Source organism: Marmota monax, unplaced genomic scaffold, assembly GCF_021218885.2.
Source record: "Marmota monax isolate L192 unplaced genomic scaffold, Marmota_monax_Labrador192_F-V1.1 WCK01_AAM20220418_F8-fsc00007, whole genome shotgun sequence".
Taxonomy (NCBI): Eukaryota; Metazoa; Chordata; class Mammalia; order Rodentia; family Sciuridae; genus Marmota; species Marmota monax.
In genome coordinates this window covers 9538406-9551313 of record NW_026692781.1, presented here as the reverse complement: position 1 = coordinate 9551313, position 12908 = coordinate 9538406, and the positions used below count along the sequence as shown (strand labels likewise).

Here is a 12908-nt window from a genome sequence, read left to right as displayed (position 1 = left end):
TTTATTCTGTATGTTGACTCAGCCTAATACTTTTACATATACTTTAAGAAGGGAATGATTAATTTTTCTTTGTTTTCTGTTCAGCTGCTGATAAAGATGATAGTTCAGAAGACCTTTCGGTGCCAAGTAGTCCACATACAGAAGCTATACAGCATAGTTCTGTCAGCACATCCAATGGAGTCAGTTCAACCTCAAAGGCAGAAGCTGTAGCCACTTCAGTCCTCACCCAGATGGCAGACCAGAGTATGGAGCCTGCGCTTTCCCAGATTGTCATGGCTCCTTCCTCCCAGTCACAGCCCTCAGGAAGTTGATTAAAAACCTGCAGTACAACAGTTTTAGATACTCATTAGTGACTTCAAAGGGAAATCAAGGAAAGACCAGTTTCCATTTATGCGAAATCTGTGGTTGTAAATTTTTTTTTTTACTTGAAATTAAATTTGGCTCTAAAGTTGGTGTAGCAGCAGTTGATGATAAGACTGAACGACAGTTTTAAGTCTCTGGAAAGACTGATTTTGCTTTTTTATAAATATTGTTAGATTTATTAATTTTTCTGTGCTCAATGTGTAAATTGTATTATAATTCATTGTGGTTTATTTTACTTTTAATTTGGTGGTGTTTTAATAAATGGGGGTGTTACTGAATCTCTCTTCCCACTTCCATTTCTTTTGCCCACCCCTTAACCCTCAACTGTGATGGTAGTCTTGTTATCATTTATACCAAAGTTCTGCATAGTCCCTATTGACTTTGTAATGTGAACAAAGTCATAAAGCACTAGGCAAGAGAAGGGTAGAAATTTGCTTTTAATCTTTTTGCCTTTTATTTTGCACATTTTGCAAAAGGAAGAATATTGGAGAACACTGGTTTGTTTGTTTTTTTTAAGTGAGAGAAAACATGATAAAAGACATACAGTGCTTTTATATGCACACTGTTAAATCAAGTTCATTAATAATGCATTTTCTTTTTTTCAGATTTTAAGTAGACAAAAATTTTGGAATCTTCAGCATTTAAAAAATGACTTTATTTTTAAGTCTGAAATTCAGTGTTTTTAAACTATGTTTTGAGGCTGAAAAGTATGAAATTATATAATATACGATACAGGGTTATCAGATATTTAGTAATTTTTTAAAATTAGCTCTTGTTTTGAGGTGTTTTTTTTTTCAGGTTTCAGGTTACAGACAGAATTTATGCATAATCAAGTATGGTATGGTTGCCAGAAAAGCCTAAAATTACTACTTAGAAAATTTAAGACTGTTTACCCCCATTGTCTTGTACTTTCGAGCTAACTTGTACTTATTCTTGTGAAAGCACTGTCATCTTTTAGTAGCAAATTTTGATAACGTTTCTCGTGGAAAAAAATCAGTATCTATCTTTAGAACAATGTAATTATAATGTGGGAAATGTAAGAGAGAGAGAGTGTGTGTGTGTGTGTGAGTGTATGTATGTGTGTGTGTGTGTGTCTCAATAGTTTATGCCAGCAATCTTTGCTTGAATGTTTAACGATGCCTTCAGTGTGATGCTGGCCAATAGATGATTGCAATTTAAAATGTCATTACTGTGCAGGCTTGGACAACTAACATTCCATGAAGTAGCTGGTTTCTGATGAGATGATTGTAGGTACACTTCTCATTATCCAATCATCTGTGGGATACTGAATTTTCTAATGTGCCATTATCTATTTTTATTCTTCAGTTATGTTCAAAATACAGTACAATATTTTAAATAGACTCAATTATTAAACAATAAAAATTAAAAAGTAGTAAATGTGTGTAAAAAAAACCTTTGTAAAATAGTTATGAGTCCTACCCAGTACCAACTTCTGGCATTCAAGCAGGATTCCATTATGTAAATATCTGTAATGCATTAATAATAATTTGTGTAGTTTGTTCTGCATCCATACTACACTACTTGCTAAAGTCTCTGTGCCATCTTCTGATGAGACTGACATTTTAAAAGCCTATATGGAATATCCTTGATAATTCAAGGGAGTATCCCACCTGCCTAAGTTTCAAACTGGGAAACATGCAAATTATACAAATGACATTTCAGGACTTCTAAGTATGAAGATAATAGGAATTTTATTGTTTGACTTATTTAAAATGAGAGCATTTTGGTTGACAATTCTACTTCAAAATTTTCTTATTTTTAACTGATGTCATAATTTTAAAGTAATCAATTTCTAATCATGATTTTGTCATAGTTTGCTAAGGAGTTGATCTCAAGGCACAAAATATGAATTATACAAGAAGGCTATTTTTTATCGTAGTTTGGATGGGTTAGGAAAAGCCTCAATTTTTCACTTTCTAAAGTCTTTCAGTGCGTTTTTCTTTCATCTTATTTATGCAAGTTAAAGTTTTTGGTAACAATTCTTGCAACTGTAAAATAAAACTACATAGATGTAAGAAGTCATGTAAACGGTTAATGAGCTTACCAAGGTTAGCAAAACTTTTCATTGTAAATCAGTCTGTACTCAGCAAATAAAAATCATTATTAGTTGTATGAACACAAATTCCATTTTGACTTCCAGGATGTCACACTACTTCTGTACCTAGCATTTTGAGTCCTTATATTTGCAATGTTACACAAACTGTACTATTTTCTTTTATGTGCAGTTTGCATGAGTAAACCGTCAAGAGAATAAATTCTATCTTTAAATTATGTTCATAATTTGCTTGTTTTTACCTGTCTTTCACAAAGTAGTATCACCTAATAAGTGTTTTTTTTTCCTTCAGGACGTTTAACTACCTGAGAAGAACTGAGATTCTTTCCACTTTTCTGATAAAATTCATTCATACTTGAAGACCTTTTAACTTCAGAGTGCTCAGGCCTTATTCCTTTTTTATGCATTTACCTTAAGCTCTATTCATATACTATGACCCTTTAAATTATGACCCCAGCCTGGAACACTCCCTGAACTTTAGCCACAGACCCACCTGCTCACCACCTAAAAAAACCTTATAAATGGGGTTAGGGGTATAGCTCAGTTGGTAGAGTGCTTGCCTAGCATGCACAAGGCCCTGAGTTCAATCCCAGCACCACCCCAAAAAAATAAAAAAACATCTTAAATAGACCATATCCAACACTGAAAAAACCTTCCCTCACACTAACCTCAGATATACTCCTCTCACAATCTTTCATGATTCAGTTGATGGCAGTGCAGTTCTTCCAGTTGCTTAAGCCAAAACATTCTTGTCATCCTTGATGCTCCACTCTCCCAGCCCTTATTCAAGGTTTACCTTACCTTCCAAATAATACAGAATGCAACCACTTCTCACCATGTACATTGCCATCACCCTTATCTGTGCCCTCATTTGCTGTAGTTGCCTTATAAATGTCTCTTCATTTCCATTCCTGACCACCACTGCTCATCCCCAGTACAGCAGCCAGAGTGATGCTTTTAAAACCTGTCAGGTTACAGCCCTTCTCTGCTTAGAATTCCAAGTTGTTCCTCAAGTCCTCAGAATGGCCTACAAGGCCCATCCCATTACATGTCTGACGTCATCTCCAACCACATTGTTTTGCTCAGTGAATGTTTTTAGTGCTACAAAGTAGTGGTCTATGCACTTACATACCCCAGCAACCAAAACCAAAAATTGCTGCCTTCCTGAAGCTTACCTTTTACTAAAGAGGGTGTAGGAAGGAGTTGGGAAACATAATAAATAAGTCAATTGTGTATGACAAGGGGTAGGAGCTAAATGAAGAAACAGTCTGTGGAGAACAGTGGAATGACGTTTTAGTCATATCAGATGGAACCAATCAAGATGCAAGCAATTGCATAGCTACTAGTGTACTTAAGAGAGATGTCTGATATTAGGTTTTAACAAGATAAACTGTGCAAGCATACCTCGTTTTATTGCAGTTTACAGATATTGCTTTTTCCCCCCACATCGAAGGTGTGTAGCATCCCTGTTTGAACAAGTCTGATCAATGCCATTTTCCAACAGCATGTACTGAAGGTTTAAACTATCATTACCATTTTTAGCAGTAATGCATTTTTAATTAAGGTATTACATTGTTTTATTATACATAATGATATTGCACACAATAGATTATAGTGTAAACAATTTTTATGTGCACTGGGAAATCAATTTGTGTGACTCACTTTATTGCAGTGGTCTGGAACCAAACCAATACAAGGTTTGCTTGTATTTCTAGGGTTCAAAAAATAAGTGATGCATTAAAAGAGCAAACTTGTATTTATTTGGACTTATTCCAGAGGACAGGAACAATCTTTTGTTTATGGCACGTGCTTACTGTTAAAAAGTAGTTTTACTAATTCTACTTCTATGAAACTACAGAGTTTGATGCCTAGTTGTGAGACTAATTATAGGAAAATTTCATTTACTCCTAGGCCTTCATCTTAGATAAATCTACACATGCTCAAACACATTCACAAAATACCTAGAGAACACAGTTATCAATGCAAGTACTTTTAAAATACAGACATTTAGAACAAATAATTTTAAAATCTGATCATTCTAGATTATCTTGACCACGGAATAGTTAATTTTGAGGCAAAGTTATAGAATTTCATTTGTTTGCAGTTATGAAAATGTCTTTAAATTTTAATAAATACCAATGAACTTTTCCTGTGATTTTCTAATATTTTTTAAAGTACAAATATTTTCAGTTATTAATATGGTAGATAGAGGGTTGGGTGTTCATAAAGGCAAAGCATTAAGATCCTAGAGATCTAGGTAGTATCCTTCTATGTAGAAAACATTCTCAAAATATAAAATAAAGGCCTTTCTAAATAAACAGATAGTTCAACCATTTAAGCAAATTATATATATATTTGCCATAGGAAAAGTTCAGTGAAGTTGTTTCCAGAATGAAAGGACTTTGACATAGCAAAACGCATGTGACATTGTAACCCACAATAAGAGAAACAACATGCATAGATGTATTCTTTGTAGCAATCCAAAGCACCAAATCTGTGATTAATTGTAAAATATAAAACATGGTCACAGCAATCAAGCTAGAAAGGTTCTGTTACTTGATGATGGGCCAGTGGTTTGCATCTCTTTCCTCAAATGTTCATGCTAGTCCTTCCAAAGGATTTCCACTACTATGTCATTGGTATACCCTTGTCATGGTCATGATGCCTTTCCTTGCCTCTGTTTTGCATTAGATTTCACATTTAAGGCATTTCTTGAGATGGAAATTTTTGAACAAAATAATTGCTATGGTTTGTATCACGTATGACCTCAGTTTTTTTTTTGAAAAGTATTTCTGATCCTAATCTCATTTCTAGTTATGTGAAATAAGATTTGGCTTGCTTACTTAATTTTTCAGTGAATTTGCTTTCTGTGAAAGTGCATAAAAGAGAATGTTTCCCCCAAGTGAGCTCCTTTTATTTTTGCTCAATTTTTAAGGAAGCATGTAAATTAAGAAGAAATGCTGTTTTTCAAAGCCTGACACAAAATTTGGCAAAAAATTATTTCATGTCGTTTATTTAGCAGAATTTAAGATAGCATTATCTATATAAGAGTTTCTCATGATGGGAGACAAATACTTTATATGATGTTTATGAGAAATAAGAAAACTTGTCAATGCCATTATTCAAAAATAAACCCTTTGCATTATCCACTAATATCGTATTATCTTTTCTTTGATTTTTTTTATTCAGTGATTTTTTAAAATGTAATTTTAATAATGCAGCTAGTTCCTCAGGCCATTTTTGGGAGGTATGCTTATTAAAATTCATTGTCAGGTTGAAATTAAATAGTACCAATTCAAATAAAATGAGTTATATGATAAAACTATCATAGCATAATTATGTGGGCAATTAAAAAAATATGTTTATTTCCTCCAACGTCTCCATTCTTAGGGAAAATACCTCTTATGTTACCTCCTAATTCATTCAACTCAGCTAATGGTTTCTGAGGTGACTTTCAGCACCATGAAGCAATCTGCTGAATCATAAACAGTCACATCAGTAACATTGCAAGAGGAGCTTTTCAGATCTTCGTGACAGTATTCAATTTAAATAAAACTGGCTGATTCTTTATGGACTAAAGTGTATTTGTGACAAGGTAATATGAGATAGCATTTTGAAAATTAGATATGCTCCCATTGTCATTTTTATTACTAAATGTCCTCTTTATATGAAGAAACTTGTATAAGTGCCTCAAAGGTAGTGAAGTCTTTTAGAAAATTACATTAGTCAATAATTTAAGAATTTGTATAAAATGGATTTGTATGCCTGCTATAAATGTCAAAAAATACATAGGCATGTATAATTAAAAATCATTTATAACTAAAATTTTAGCATCTTTGAAATTTTCTCCCAATGAATTTTTCACCAGAATTCTTCATACATAAAAAATAAATTAACTTATGGGCTGGGGATATAGCTCAGTTGGTAGAGTTCTTGCCTCTCATGCACAAGGCCCTGGGTTCAATCCCCAGCACCACCAAAAAAATTAATTAATTCACTTAGTTTTTGTTTTGTTTTGGTTTTTTGTAGGTCAAAGTATGTAGCAGTATTAGTTTGCTAAATGACAGGCCATGGAAGAGAAGAATTGGGTCCATCAGTACCTGTTCAGTGCTACTTCATGCTAAACTGTTGGAAGCTGTAGAGACTAAAGTAAAAAAGACCAGGTCCCTACCTACAAGTAGAATCTATTTGAGAAGACAACATATTTGTTACAAGTCTGACAGGAAAATTATTACAACCTAACAACTTACGTAAACAGGTTTTATAAGTAAAGTAGGAAGATAAACCATTAAATTTGGGCTTCACCTCAAATTATGGATGAAATTTGGGTAGAAAGAAAACAAACCTAAAGCCAGGCACAGTGGTGCATGCCTGTAATTCCAGCAGCTCAGGAGGCTGAGGCAAGAGGATCTTGAGTTCAAAGCCAGCCTCAGCAACTTAGCGAGGCCCTAAGCAACTCAATGAGACCCTGTCTCTAAATAAAATACAAAAAAAGGGCTAGGGATGTGGCTGAGTGGTTAAGTGCCCCCAGGTTCAATTCCTGGTACCAAAAATAAATAAATAAAATCTAGAGACAAAAATTTGGATATACAAATGTTCTATGTTCACAGGACAATGGGAAGACAGAAGTGTTTTAGGAGTAAGAAATGGATCTCCATAGCTAGAAAGGGCAGGATTATTCAGGGTTTGGAAAAGCTATTTAGATTAGAAAGTATGGGAATCTATGACTTTCATAAAAGAAACACATGAAAAATGTGAAGAAACAACAGCTGGGCATGGTGGTACATGCCTGTAATCCCAGCCACTCAGAAGCCTGAGGCAGGAGGATAGCAAGTTCAAGTTGAGGCCAACCTGGACTACCTACTGAGAACTTGTCAAAATAGAAGGGGCTGTGGATGTGGCTCAGTAGTAGAGCACCCCTGGGTTCAACCCCCAGCATCAGCTGGGGAAAAAAAAATCAAAGCAACAGCATGAAGTTTAGCCCACATGGAAACCAGCTAAAAAGTTATTATAGTAACTCAGGCATGAGTTATAAACCAGGTTGTCTTGGTTTGGACTGCTATAATGGAAATACCATAGAATAGACTGGATGGCTTAAACAGAAGGAATTTGTTTCTCAAAGTTCTGGAAGTTGGGAAGTATTGAGATCATCAGGCTACCAGCATGGTTGAGTTCAGGTCCTCCTTGGTTGGCATATGGCCATCTTCTTGCTGTGTCCTCATATGGAATACAGCAGAGAGAAAGCTCTTCTGTCTCCCTTATAAAGATATTGATCCTTTACAAAGGCTTTACCTTCATGACCTAATCATCACCTCCCAAAGACTCTCTTGTAAATTAGGGTTCAACATAAGGATTTTTAAGGGAAAGGGGAACACAAACATTAAGTCCATAACACGGACTCAGAAAGAAGAGCTGCTGCAGAGAAAAGGAAGTTGGTATAAGGAAGGTTTTACAATAAATACCTATTGAATTTATAGACTACTAAGGGATATGATAGGAAAGCAAAGGAGTTTGAGGGTGGGGTGCCAGCAGTTCAGGGTTGACCCCCAAAAAACAAAAAAACTGTCAGAGCACTTGTCTAGCATGTGTGAAGCCCTGGGTTCTATCTCATCTCCAGTCAAAAAATGTCAAGGAGTGTGAAAATTCAATTGAATTGTCACTTAATGTGGTGATGAGGTCTTTCAGGACCTATAGAAACATTTTCAGTGCAATGATTTTAACTAGTGACAATAAGCTCTACAGGCTTGGGCTTTGTTTCACATCTGTGGGTGGGAGAGAAATCTAGAAATCTTGGGTTTGATGGAACCACTTCCCTACCCTATGTAGTTGGCATGTTAGGTTTCAATGTGCACCAACCACATAATCCGGGAATCCATACTGAAAAATTAGTAATGTTTTGGGGGCCCAAGTGTAAAATCTCTAAAAGTGAACATACTCAGTCTAGATCATGCTCAAGTGACACAGGCACAAAAATTTTATCCCATTAACAATGGCAAATGTTTTTAAAAGGTAAAAAATTCACTACAGAGCTAGGCACAGTGGCACATGCCTATAACCCCAGGAACTCGGGATACTAAGGCAGGAGAACTACAGGTTTGAGGCCAGACTTGGCAACTTAGGCCCTATCTCAAAAAATTAAAAGGACTGGGGCTGTAGCTCAGTGTTAAAGCACTCATGAATTCAATCCCAGCACTGGGGCAAGGTGCAGCAGAGGATGCGGAGTGAGTCCACCATAGACCAGGAGCAGCAAATAACAAATAGGATTAGACTTCCAATAATTTGAGCTAATAAAACAACATCCTGAAGGGAAACTAACTACTATGTTGAAATGATTAATGACTAAATGAAGGGATCAAAACTCTAAGAGAAGAATAAAGTACTATATTAGTCCATTTTATGCTTCTATAACAATACCTGAGTCTGGATAACTTTAAATGAACAGATTTATGTAGCTTACAGTTCTAGAGACCAGGAAATCCAAAATCAAGGGGCAGACATCTGAGGAGGGCCTTGTGTTGCCTCATAATATGGTGAAAGGTATCACATGGTAAGAGAAAGGTAGAGAGAGAACAAGAGGGGGCCAAAGTCATTTTTATAATAAACCTACTCTGTCAATAACAAACACATTCTCATGATGAAGATTTTAGTCCATTTGTGAGGGCTTCACCCTCAAGACCTAATCACCTATCAACACTGTTGTACTAGGGATCAAGTTTCCAACAATGAACTTTGGGGTACACATAAGCAGATATATGGAATAGGGACAGAAAGATTTGAAAAATAATTAGTAAGATTTTTATAAATAAAAAGTATACATATAGAAATGTAAAAGTCAGTGAATATGTTTATTTAGAAACAGATAATAAGACAGTAGCCAACTCACATTAGATCTGAGAGATTGCACAGAATGTAGCAAGAAAGATAAAGGACATACAAAAGAGAAGAGAAGCTCCTGTGTGAGCCTAACAGGAATCCGAGAAGGTATGAATTAAAAGAACAGAGGTTATATTCAAAGATAATGCCTGGACATTTTCTGTAATAGGTGAAAGACATGACTTCTCACATTCATAAAGCAGTTTAAATAAAACTAATTCTTCACTTGGACCCATCACATAAATACTTTAGAACACCAAAGTCAAAGAGGAAATCTTAAAAGCAGAGAAAATATATTGTTCCACCAAGTTTTATTTAAACTGCTTCATGAATGTGAGAATTCATGTCTTTCATCTGTTACAGAAAATTTTCAGTCATTATCTTTTTTTTTCTTTGCAATCATTTGTTAGAGTCTGTAAACAAGTCAGAATGGCTCCTGGCATTTTGCCAGAGAAATGTTAGAGTCTGTAAACAAGTCTGGATGGTGCCTGGCAAAATGCCAGAGGGAGTGGTTTGAGAAGTAACAAAAGCGAGCCATTAAATGTGGAGATTCCTTATTGGTTGACTGATGTATCTAGTTTATGCTAATTAAGATAAGCTGTGTGGAATGTATAAATACCACTCCTGTCCTACAATAAAGGGCTCCTACTCCTGCTGTATCAATCTACACAAGTTGGGTTATTTTGCTGCAGCCGGACTGTAGCAATCATTAGAAAGTCGTTTATTTTTAAATTAGCAATAAAATAATCAAATTTACATTTAAAAACATACAAAAACCCTTCATGTGTTGCATTCCAAACTTCAAGCCCCAGGCCTCAGTCTCAGATGACAGTAAAGGCCTGAGATTACAGCATGTCTTCTAACATCGTAGCCATGGGGAGAAGGGCATCCCTGTGGCTCTGTCTGAGTGCTGGGTAGTGAGAAGTGAGGAGCCTTTGCACAGGAAGCTAACAGGCAGTGCCTGGATCAGGGTGCTTTCTCTGCCTTAGAAAGCATTACTGTCAAAGCTGAAGTACAGCTAGTACCCAAAATCAGGGAGACTGACAGGGATCTAAGAGGCTACCTACAGCTTAGCAGTCACTACACGAAAATTTCCTGGCTGTTGCTTCCTCTGTGACAAGAACTGGGGAAAACAAAGAACCTGTCAAGCTCATTCACCCAGTAGCAGGTAGTCTCGGGTCTCTCCAACTAACTCCATCTAAAACAGGACATCCCATAGGTCATGTGGATTGCTGTGGGATGTTCTCAGGGAAAGCCTAGTGGAGGCAGCAGATAGGGAGAGGTGTCAAACCATTACACCTGTACCTGCTGCACAGAAACCAGAAATCAACTCAGTCCTCAGTCTGAATATCTCATTTGATTCTCCCAGTTCTCTTCTAGAAAACAACTTTGTTGATGACATAAGATGATCATATTTCTACAATGATTCATTTGCAGGTAAACAAAAGCAACTTATCTAATTTTTAGTCTAGCTCAAAAAAGTTTTTTTTTTTTAATTTTTGAGGTCATAGTGTCTTTCTTTTCTAGTTTCCTATTTCCTGAGAAACAGACACATATATGTACATGCATCTCACATACACACTTTTAAAAATACACCTGAACACATGAGTGACTGAACACTCAGCCTCATGAAACCTTTTCAGAGTCTGAGACTCTAGCACCTTGTCCCCAGCCCAATTTTAAATCCCTGGTTAATTTTGGCCTCAGGGCAACAGCTTCACAAAGAGTCACTCCAAAGGTGAAAAGCCAGTTTCCAAAATTCATAGGGAAACAAATATTCCAAATCCTTAGCCTTTGAAAATGGCAACCTCAGATGATTATCATCTTGGTCCCTCTTTGAGTAAACATGAGAACACAACCTAGAGAAAGACCAAATTGGCCCCCAGGTTTATCTTATTAAAAGCTTAATTTGAAGTTGAATTTCAAGCAAGTCAACTTTTTGGACCAAAATGGCATCTGCCAGTCACTCATGTTTTCAGGACCGACAGGACTGGCATCCTGCCATGCAGAAGTCTCCCATCTAAATCCTATTGTTGCCAAATTTAGAAGAATCCATCTGCTTTGTTAAAGATACTCCCCTAGAAAAATACACTGTAATTTCTGGGAGTATACTCCATGAGGTAGAAGATGCAGCACCTTGGGATAGTCTCACATGGGATTTCCAAGGTGCAACGCATAATTTGACACACCACAGGAGGGAAAAATCTGGGTCAGTTCATATGGTCCAGGAGGAAAGGTACTTCAGTTGCTGGGGCAGGAGTTGGTTTTGAGGAGAACTTGGGTTGCATCAGGTAGGTTAGATTCCTCCAGGGCTAGATTGATTGCTGAGTCAGGTCCAAGGATGGTTACAAGGAAACAAAGGAACGGGTTCCCGTGGCTCTCAGGAAGGCCATTCAGACTCCATTCCCATCTGAAGATAAAGGTGGTCCCACCAGGCTGGAGTGAAATCAGGTTATTTCAGTGCAACAGCCCCGCAGGCCACTCATTACAGCCCAACGGAAAGTCCAATAATCAATGCTAAAATGCTCAGCAACACAACTACTATCACAATGATAATTATCAATTTCTTTCGGGCCTGACCCTGATATTTCACAGCTCTTTTAGTTTCGTCCCGTGCCTTCTCCACATGGTCCACTGTGTGCATGACATTCAACTCTATGTTATCTAACATCTCGCCCTGGTTCTCCACCAGCATGGCGATGTCCATAAACATGTCATGAAGTTCTTTAATGCTGCTCTCCAGCCTCACAATGTCCTTATGCCGACCCTTGATCTCACTGAGGGCTTGCTTGGAAATCTGCGAGTGATGATCCCAGAAGTGAAGATGGCAGGGTTGCCACTCTCTAGCATCTCCTCCAGCTCCTCATCGGTTGTCTTTTTGCCAGTAATTTCAAGCTGCCGCTGGATTCGCCCTTTGCTGCGTTCACGAAAGTCCACCTGAGCCTCATTGTAGTTGGTCATCACCTCCACAAACTTCCCAGAGAGGACGGAGTGCTGAGATTTCCGAATCCGAAGGTCTCCTGATGAGCGGACTTCATCTTCTTCAATGTGCCTCTCCAGGCTCTTTAGTTTGTTGAGGACATTGTTGGCCCTTTTCTTGAGCTCGGTTGTGAGCTGCTCCAGGTCATCCTTGGGTTTTGGCTCTGGAATTGGTGCAGACAGAATGATACTGTAGAGTTTCTTTGCTTCCTCCACATGCTCTGAGATCTTGTCCACGTTGAGCCCAGTCTCCTCCATCTCTGTGTTGTCAATAGCCATCTCCACCTCATCGGCATCATCATCCTGTGTCAGCTGCTTCGCCTTCAGCTGCTCCAGCCAGTCCTTCATCCTGGAGCCCAGGGGCCCCGAGGCACATAAGGCGTCCCAGGTGAGCGCGTCCTAGAGGAACCGCCGGAAGTGGTGGCCGGTCCCCGCCGGGGTGAGGGAGCTCCAGGCGGAGGCCTGCCGCGGCCCTCACTGGGAGGAGCGTCCCAGGCCACCGAGGCTCCAACGTGCCGCCTCCTCCTCCGCCCCCGCCGCCAAGCGCTCCAAATCCGGCTCCCCACAGTCATTATCTTTGAATATAACCTCCATTCTTTTAATTCTTATCTTCTGGGCT

At 37.9% G+C, this 12908-nt stretch overlaps 2 protein-coding genes and 1 non-coding gene across 8 annotated transcripts in view; 2 read left to right on the top strand and 1 right to left on the bottom strand.

The window, feature by feature from the left end:
• Positions 1-2664, top strand: part of Atf2 (activating transcription factor 2) — a 101971-nt gene extending 99307 nt beyond the window's left edge. For all 6 annotated transcript variants that reach the window (XM_058580213.1, XM_058580214.1, XM_046447329.2 and 3 more), the window contains one exon: positions 85-2664. In XM_058580213.1, the coding sequence (XP_058436196.1) occupies positions 85-311 (227 nt within the window). In that variant the 3' untranslated portion in view covers positions 312-2664. The remainder of the gene's footprint in view (positions 1-84) is intronic.
• A 3679-nt stretch (positions 2665-6343) lies between these two features.
• On the top strand, positions 6344-6416 carry Trnae-cuc (transfer RNA glutamic acid (anticodon CUC)). The gene has a single exon. It is a non-coding gene; the product is annotated as a tRNA-Glu (tRNA).
• Positions 6417-10069: 3653 nt separating this feature from the next.
• On the bottom strand, positions 10070-12637 carry LOC124094599 (syntaxin-3-like). The gene is given in 2 exon segments (XM_058580361.1): positions 10070-12115; positions 12118-12637. Coding segments are annotated over 2 exon segments (840 nt in total). The 3' UTR covers positions 10070-11795.
• Positions 12638-12908: the final 271 nt, after the last annotated feature.